The 8,719-nt window shown below is 43.3% G+C and overlaps 2 protein-coding genes across 3 annotated transcripts; both read right to left on the bottom strand.

The window, feature by feature from the left end:
• Window positions 1–1,842: 1,842 nt before the first annotated feature.
• Window positions 1,843–2,382, bottom strand: LOC119300744 (defensin-2-like). Its single transcript, XM_037577646.1, has 2 exons — window positions 2,271–2,382; window positions 1,843–2,190 (listed from the first exon to the last, which is right to left on the bottom strand). The coding sequence occupies exons 1-2, from the start codon at window positions 2,314–2,316 to the stop codon at window positions 1,958–1,960; spliced, it is 279 nt and encodes a 92-aa protein (XP_037433543.1). The 5' UTR covers window positions 2,317–2,382; the 3' UTR covers window positions 1,843–1,957.
• A 1,821-nt stretch (window positions 2,383–4,203) lies between these two features.
• On the bottom strand, window positions 4,204–8,200 carry LOC119318034. 2 transcript variants are annotated; one of them, XM_037592549.1, is made up of 8 exons: window positions 7,864–8,200; window positions 7,485–7,635; window positions 6,467–7,133; window positions 5,817–5,984; window positions 5,473–5,707; window positions 5,298–5,393; window positions 5,010–5,215; window positions 4,204–4,925 (listed from the first exon to the last, which is right to left on the bottom strand). In XM_037592549.1, exons 1-8 carry the CDS (start codon window positions 8,012–8,014, stop codon window positions 4,581–4,583), a joined length of 2,019 nt encoding a protein of 672 aa, XP_037448446.1. In that variant the 5' UTR covers window positions 8,015–8,200; the 3' UTR covers window positions 4,204–4,580. The 2 variants fall into 2 exon arrangements, with proteins under 2 accessions (XP_037448446.1, XP_037448438.1); XM_037592541.1 differs by having other exon boundaries at window positions 5,010–5,218; window positions 7,864–8,198.
• Window positions 8,201–8,719: the final 519 nt, after the last annotated feature.

Raw genomic sequence — 8,719 nt, 5'->3', positions numbered from 1 at the left:
AACAGAAAACCAAAAACATACATCATAGACCACAAAAACAGTTGATACTGATCAGCGAGCCGCCCGTTGAATAGAAATTACTCCCTCCGTCTCAAAATAAGTGTCTCAACTTTGTACTAGTTCTAGTACAAACTTGTACTAAGTTCAAGATACTTATTTTGGGATGGAGGGGAGTAATAGAAATTTGTCGGAATAGGATTAGGTAGTTCAGCATCACACTTCCTCATGGTAGCGATGAATACAGTAGTTTCAGGTATGACTTCCTGGATAAGTATGTTTACTCTCTCCACTTATATTCCTGATAGACAACTCCTGAATATTACCCCATAATCAGCTCGCCTGACTCAAAGGATTCATATTCCCAAACACTTGTCTTCTTCCCATATGCGCACGGTAAGTTTACAATATAACCTGATTTCTATGAAGAGTGTCACACCCGCAGTTGACAATATAACTTGATATCTCATATGAAGAGGGTGTCACAACCGATCTTTGCGGTATCTTCTATATCTAAATAGCTAGTTCACACTAACATGTTTCTCATAATATGCAAGCATGTCACCTCATGACACAAGATGCAAGGAAAAAGGCCCACCCCACTAACATATTTCTCTTAACATGGAAGTATATGCCACCTCACCATACAACATGCTTGGAAAAAGAATCAACCACCTAGTAACGCATGGCCGCTCGCTAAACAAAACGCGTGCATTGGGTGCATGCACATGAGCATCTGGTCACCTAGTTGCATGCCTCCGTTGGCAATAACTACTTAGAGCACCAACCAATAGGAAAGAAGGGGGGTCTTGCATGCGGCCCTTTAAATCAGGACGTGCCTAACCTGCTCACGAGGCTAAGGGGATGTTTGTTTCCAGGGACTTTTTGGTGTAGGGACTAAAAAAAGTCCCTAGCAAACCAAACAGGGTGGGACTTTTTGGGGACTTTTTGCTAAAAGTCCTTAGAAGCACCTCCTTGAGAATCTTTTTCAAAAAGTGCCAGGGACTAAAAAAAGTCCTAGGACTAGAGAAACAAACACCACCTAAGAACTCCGGAGGGAGGTAGTAGCTCCTACAATGGCTACAACTGCCCCTTTCATAGCTCACACCTACCGAAGCTTTTAAAAAAAGTAACAAAATAGCCATGTCTTTACCCAAAAATAAATACAAAATAATTTAAATAAAATAAAATTACAAGTATGAAACAAAATAATATAATATAAGTAAGTGATAATAGATAATGGATGTAGATACAAGTAGATAAAGATAGAGATAGATGCAGATATAGATAGAGACACATATATATAGATATAGAGATATTATGTAAAGAACATAGCAATAACTTATTCTACAATAGGTTATTTTTTATTGTACTTGCTAACAATTAATGCTCACGGTGATGGTGGCGACTAATAAAACTAAACAAGCAACAAATGGTGAAGGAAACAAGTCTAGTACGATGAAAAAAAATATTACGGAAGACATTTTATTTCTTTGTTTTTTCTTCCAACTCAAAAGAAATTCTATGTGACATTTCCAAAAACAAAATGTTGATGCCACACAATTTGTAGATGTTATCTGCATGAAATGGGTGCAAGCATGTCGTAAAACAAGAACTTTTGGATGAAACAAAAAGAACACACTTTTCGCTAAAAGGATGTGCACATGATCAATTAAATGGGGACTTTTGATGGTATTAGCTTACAACTTTGCGATAAGGCCGTGGGTATGGGGAACACAGTTAGATAAAACAACGGTGGTTTTGAAGCCGGGGAGTTGGGCAGTTGGCATAAGTTTTCTTATTATAGATAGATAGATAACCGGTGAATATATCCTTTTTGGAAATATTGCATAGAACTAGTCCATTTATTCAAAACATGGCCCAACTCACGCTTGAGCTATCATACATAAAGAAAGTGAGGATGTCGCCGCATATTTCTCAGCCAGGCAAGAAAGTGAGGTCACCGGCGGCGGAGCTCTTCTGCCGGCTGGGGGCCGGGGAGGGGGAGGGGGGGCACGTCCTTGCAGCAGTAGCAGGTGGTCTCGCCGTGGAGGACCCTGCAGCGGCCGTCGACGTAGCCGCGGGCCTGGCAACAGTGCATGCACCAGCTTGCCAGGATGCACATGGCCATGCACTGCTCCCTCAGGCTGCCGCACGCCAGCTCGCTCCGCACCACCGTCGTCGACATGCCCACTGCGTGCGTGCGTGCACGCAGTCAAATTTGAGCAAAATTCATATGCATCCGATTGAATCGTGCGAATTCGAACACTTACGGGAGGCGACGAGGAGGACGGCCAGGAACAACAGTCTCTTGCCCATCTCGTATATAAATATACTCCTGGATTCTTCCTCGTCTTGGATGATCTTTAGCGAGTGGATGCTTGGGCTAGGTGGTGTTTTAATAGGAGGAGAGCATAGGGGGGAAGGATGACATTCTTATTACAGTATTGAGTAGCATGTACCCTTACAAAAACACCCTTGCAAAAACTGAAAAGTACATCTGGGTCATTGGGGTGCCATAGCATTATTCCTCCTCCATCCATCGGCGGTGTGTGCAGAGCAAAGCTTGTTGCCACCCCTGGGTTTCCGTCTCAACGGAGCAAAACTATTGAAACTCGAAAGCTTGTAGAACTAGCAGTCAATATGCAGACCAGAAGATGCCGGTGACAGCAATCTGCATATAGCAAATCACCGCCCGGAAGAAGGAAAATATTGGAATGTGCATGTAGAACGCCCCATGTCCGGTTAGACGGAGTCAGGGAACACAAATCTCACAAGCTCCCTGTTGAGGCCAAGGCCAACCTTCATCGGTCAATACTCGACACGGAGGACCAAGATGCACATCTGTATGGCCCGCTCTGCAGGACAGAGACACCGAGACAAACATGCACAAGAAAACACCAGACACCGAGAAACGGACCTAGGGAGGAGCATGGAGTAGCCAACTGTTGCTTTGAGTGGTGGTGGCAACATCTTCAGTTTGGGCTGTGGCAACTTCAACTTTACAAGCTTCTTCTCCATCTCTTTCCATTTACAGATTGCTGTCGGCTGTTCATGTATTAGATTCTTAGTTTTTTATGGTCTTGTAGCTCACCAGGTTGTTGCTCTGTACAACCTGTCTCTACTACTCTTTCTTTAGCTCTTAGACATTGGCTGTCGAAAGTGCTATTGTGAGCTCGAGCTCACATGCACCCTTTGCTACAGTAAAATCGAAAAATATATTTAAAAAGTTCAAAAAAATCTGATTTGTTTTGACAACAAAAATTGATGTCTTCTTCACATGCGTGCAAAATTTCATGACAAGATGACATTCGAGCAGGTCTCGATGAAAAAAACAAAATCGATGCTCCAAATTGCTTCCAAAAACAGTTTTTTTCGAGCATGATTTTGTCTTCTTTGCCGAGGCCTTCACAAATGTCATTTCATCACGAAAATTAGCACGCTTGTGAAACACACATCAATGTTTGTTGGCAAAAAAATTTAGATTTTTTTGAAATTTTTAAAAAGGGTGCATGTGAGCTCGAGCTCACATACTCCATGTCCATTGGCTGTGCTCTTCTCTTCTTACTTGCTTCTTCAGGCTATTGTAATACCTGATGTACTTTCCATTTGAGCTGAATGAAATTGGCACCGGTTGGTGCCTTCCCATGTTCAAAAAAAAAAACTGTACAACAATAAAACATTGCTCACTATACATATATGCTTTGTTAACATGACACTTTATGGCAATTAGAAATGCAGTTGCTAATTTCCACATATTAGAAATGCATTCTTTAATATTAAAAAATGATATATGGACTTCATTTAATGCATTCTTTAATATTTGTATAAGTACTAAGGTGCTTTAAATTTCAAGCATGCAGTACAAAGCAAAACCATAGTCCAAATGTTCCGAGTATGGACTTGAAGAAGCACTCTGTTTTTAGTATTAGATTAAAATTTGAAATGAAAGATGTCATGACCATGACAATAGAAATTGCAAAGACTTCGTGCCACAAAAAATTGTCACAATTATTATCTCTATCCCAGTGAAGTGTTCTAGAACGGAAAATATCCCAGTAAATATAAAAACAGGAAAAATCATTTTAGCACAGCACATTTTGATCTCCTGCAGAGGAAGATAACTTCAGAACCATACTTATAAGTTTTCGCTGGTACACTCCTTACACATTCAGATATGTAGTCTTAACTCATTTGATCATCAGATAAAAACGGAGAAACCACAGAATTTCAAGCTCTAGTCTGATACATAGGAGTATTAGATTGCAAAGATAACAAAGGAAACCTTGATACATGTATCCCATGCATCCATTTGTTTTTACTACCAACAATGCATAGGAGTATATGATCAGAGAGTTAGCCATAGCTTGATTTCATAGTACAAAACATCCCAGAGACACACAAAGTACCAACAGAAAGAGCATGCGGGTGCTAGCTCCCATGTCCCACCATTCTGCTCTACTACAAACTAGTGCTACCCCTCACTTTTCTTCAGTTCGAACAGGTACATGTCCCAGCACACAGACCGTTGCCATGGACAAGCTTGCCTCCGACCATTTGCGAGCATCCATCGGTTGCCATTCCTAAACGGCATCTGGATTTGCCATTCCTTCCACACCAACCGGAGAATCATGGCTGGATCGAACCCTTTTAACACCCCTACGATGAGTAGCTTCTGCACGAATTATATGGACCGTGAATGTGGACCTTTCCCCACCCTTTGCCGGTACAAAGATGCATATGTCGCCCGCCTGCACTTGGTTGTCACATACAAAGTCTAACCAATTACCCGCAAGCATGCAATTGTCTTTTTCTATGAAGAATCTTGGCCTCCACTTCTCGCTCTTGCCCGGCATCTGAAGTGTGACAGCCCCGTTTTCGTGCGGAAAGTGTGCAGCTGCGGCTAACGAGCGTTCCTTCGAAATGATCTGGTTACATGTGGGCAAGATGAGATGTCAGTGCAAAACAAACAGAAGTAAACTCAGGCTGGAGGAAAAGGAATATAAATTTACCAGAAGAGGAGTAGGTAGCTGAACATCGCACTTCCTCATGGTAGCCACGAATACAATAGTTTCAGGTTTAATTTTGTGGATAAGCATGTTTACTCTCTCCATTTGTGTTCCGGATAAAAAACTCCTGAATATTACCCCATAATCAGCTTCTGGAGGTGTCGGATGATCATCTGACTCTGAAGATTCGTATTCTCGAGCAATGTCTTCTACTGTATAAAATTTCACAGGTAAAAAAACTATAAGTATTCAAGGTTTAACGCATATGTGCATGTAAGTTGACAATGTAACCTGATTTCTCAGACGAAGAGGGTGTCACAGCTGCCTTTGCAGTATTCCTACAATGGCTAGAACTGTCCCTTTCGCAACTAGCGGATTTTTTAGTTCCTGATAATCATGTGGTACCGAATCATCATGGAGCTCCTTGAAATATGAAAATAACCTGTACTCATTTCTTTACAATTACCTTGATTTGAGCCGATATCAGTTCTTCCAGGACGGGGACGATCGATGCTCGCTTCTGCAAACCCAAGGACTTCAGGTTGAGTTTCTTTTACAAGTTCGTCTATTCTTTCCTCGTGTACTTCTACAAGTTCCCATTGCCCTGATAAGACTTGATCATTCGAGAGAATACGAAGATCATCTTCTGCTACTTCTGTATCGGTTACCGGATTATCAGTGTATGGTGTTCTATCACGGAACTGCATAATACCCACAAGAATAAGAATGGAAAAAAGATCAAACACTGTTAAAGCATTGTATGCTGCAAACACAAACTACAGAGTGAAGAAGGTGGAGAAAACAACATACTGGAAGTATCCCAAATGTGGCAAACTTGAAATGTTGACGATGCAGGTCAGCAATTGCAGCAAACTGGAAATCATCCTTAGAAACATGGCAGATCCTAGGCACCGAGTAGTTAATTTCATGGTCTACAATTCGCCCTCTTGGGAGATCCAAGTGGTCCATGTAAGCAATCTACAAAAAACAGAGATTGAAACAAGATTCATACATATAAAATTATGAACATTGTTGGTGAAACAAAAGGTGACACTGAAAAGGATGGCATGAATATTACTATAAACTACACATATTTAAACAAGAAAATGCACTAGCCACAGCATCACAGTAACAAACAGAAGAAAGTACGCATACAGTCTACAGTGTGAACTGAACATAGCTGCAGGATCCCCTGTAAAATAAATGTGGCATCAACAAAGAAATACAAAATTGCCAACGCTAAAATCAGATTGCCACATTAACTGCTTACTACAAGTTTAACTGAGGCACACCATTGCCATAACTGCAGAATCAACAAAATCAAACATACTGCAATATGAAATAGTTATAAGTGTGAAGAAATGCCACCACAATAATGGCAAGATCAGAAAAGAAATGCCAGCAGCAATATCAAAGACATGTCAACAGGAGGGAGAAGGGGAGAGCAAGAGAGGCCATACCGTGAGCAAAGGCAAGCACCCGCCAACCCAGAAGTCTCTCATCTTCTCCTCCCTAGATTTGTACTGAAATTTCTGAACCTCGTCCATCAGATGCTCCGTGATATGGCCTGCCCAATCGAGGTCCTGCACCTTTGACATATCTTCAAAGGCCCACAGGTAGTCAAGGTCTATTGTATTCCCAGTGGTGGGGGTGAGCACAGCCGCCAGTGCAATAAGCAGGAATGTCCTCATGAAGGACTCCTCGTCCTCATTGTTCTTAAGCAAACTGACACAATGGGGGATGGTTGCCCTTAGTCCGTTATTTAAGTACAGATCTCGTAGTTCTTTGATTTTGTCCGACTTCTGCCCATGCAGTACAAAGGGTCTTTCCCCTGTAGGTACACCTAAAATTTTCTGAACAAGGGGCTTGCTGAAAACTATTGTCTTGTCCGCATTAATTCTGAACTCAGAGAACGGGGGGTTAATTTTTCCCATGATCCACTCGGTCAGTGGCTCATGAACAGAGAATGCCCCGATACGATTGAAATGCTCGAATCCATACTTTGCAACGTACCCCTGCTGCCGGGGTGTCAGACCACGCATGATCTCTCGAATCCTCCCAGCACTGAAACGGCTCCTGATGCCCACTTCACCATGTAATACTTCATCCATGGATCCAACTCCTCCCCTATAATCAAGAAACAAGCAAAAGTATATATAAAGCAAGAAAAGCAAAAGGCAGAGCAAAGAACAGAGATGACTCCGCCGCAGCACATGTACCATAACTAACTGCAACATGGCATTGAGTCACATGAAAAATCAGTGGAACATAATTATGCACCAAAAAACTGACTAACATACCCTACTGCTTTTAACAAACTGTATTCTATCATCAACTGCAACATCGGATGCAACAGCACATATACATAATACAGGAATAACACATTGGACAAATATCCCATGATGTACTGCTTCCATTTGTTGGACAACTTATACAACAATGGTGGTGTTGACCAACTTATACCGCGCCCGATTATACCTGCAGGTCGACCGGCGATGACTAAGACGGGGACGCAGCCCGCCAGAGTCCACCGCGCCCGCTTCGCCGCCAACGAAGCCCCACTTCCGCTTCGCCTTGCGCTTTATCCGTGCCCCTCTCCCGAAGAATTTCCGATCTTGGTTGTCAGTTTCTGCTTCCCAACACTCACGAATTAATTCTTGCTGCTTCTCAAAGCATGCTCAATCCAGAGTAAAAATCTTGGACGGTTCACATGAACTAAAAAAGGTGTATTTCCTCGTGATTTTAGCCGGTTCGGTTCAGATCTTGCGATGGACTCCAGCGAGAGATGCAGGAGCCTGACTCGCATTTCGAGTTGGTTGAAGCAAAGGGGAAAAGAAAGAAACTTTGGGGCACCGACCTGCCGGTTCTGGAGGGGGGAGGTGGAGGGAGGCCAGCGCCGCCGCCGCCGCCGCTTGCATCGAGCTCGCTGCGGCCGCCTCCTCCGCCATCCGGACGAGCTTCCGCTCTTCTGCAGCTCGCCGCCGTCCTGATCCCTTGGATCTCCGCATGCCTCAGTCGTCCCCGCCGGTGCCGCACGAAGAGCCTCGCCCCGCAGCTCGTCGTCGTCGCCGCCGGTGCCGCTTGTTGCGAGGTCGGCCACTGGCGGCGGGCCGACGGGAGGAGCGGATAATGGGACGAGGGGAAGGGGATCAGAATGTTGCAGTGGGAGGACCGACGGGGTGGAGATGTTTTCTTTAAGCTTCCCTATTCTTTTTCTTTTCATCACAAGAATTGAGTAAGAAGTACTCTTCCTCCCCCGGCTGATGTTTTCTTTAAGCTTCCATATTCTTTTTCTTTTGAGATCACAAGAATTGAGTAAGAAGTACTCTTCCTCCCCCGGCATTTTAACACAGTACAGATGCAAGCGCTCGTATATACGCACATACACTCACCCATGTAAACGTACACACATGCACACCCTACCCCTATGAGCACCTTCAAGAGACTGAGCCGGCATGTCATCTTGAGATTTTACGAAGTCACCATAGACGCCTCATAGTCGACGTGAATATCTCATCCCACTGAAAGTGTGTCGCCGGAAATCCTGAAATAAAATCAGGATAAATGCGATCTGGATTTAATCCCCTGGCGGGCTGAAGATACCACTGACCTCCTAATCACCCAACCATAGGTTATACAGACTACATATGAATGTATGTAGACACATTTTAGATTGTAGATTCACTCATTTTGCTGTACATATAGTATGTATC

Source organism: Triticum dicoccoides, chromosome 1B (assembly GCF_002162155.2).
Source record: "Triticum dicoccoides isolate Atlit2015 ecotype Zavitan chromosome 1B, WEW_v2.0, whole genome shotgun sequence".
In the NCBI taxonomy this organism is placed as follows: Eukaryota; Viridiplantae; Streptophyta; class Magnoliopsida; order Poales; family Poaceae; genus Triticum; species Triticum dicoccoides.
The sequence above is the reverse complement of the archived record's forward strand: the minus strand, read 5'-3'. Positions and strand labels throughout refer to the sequence as shown.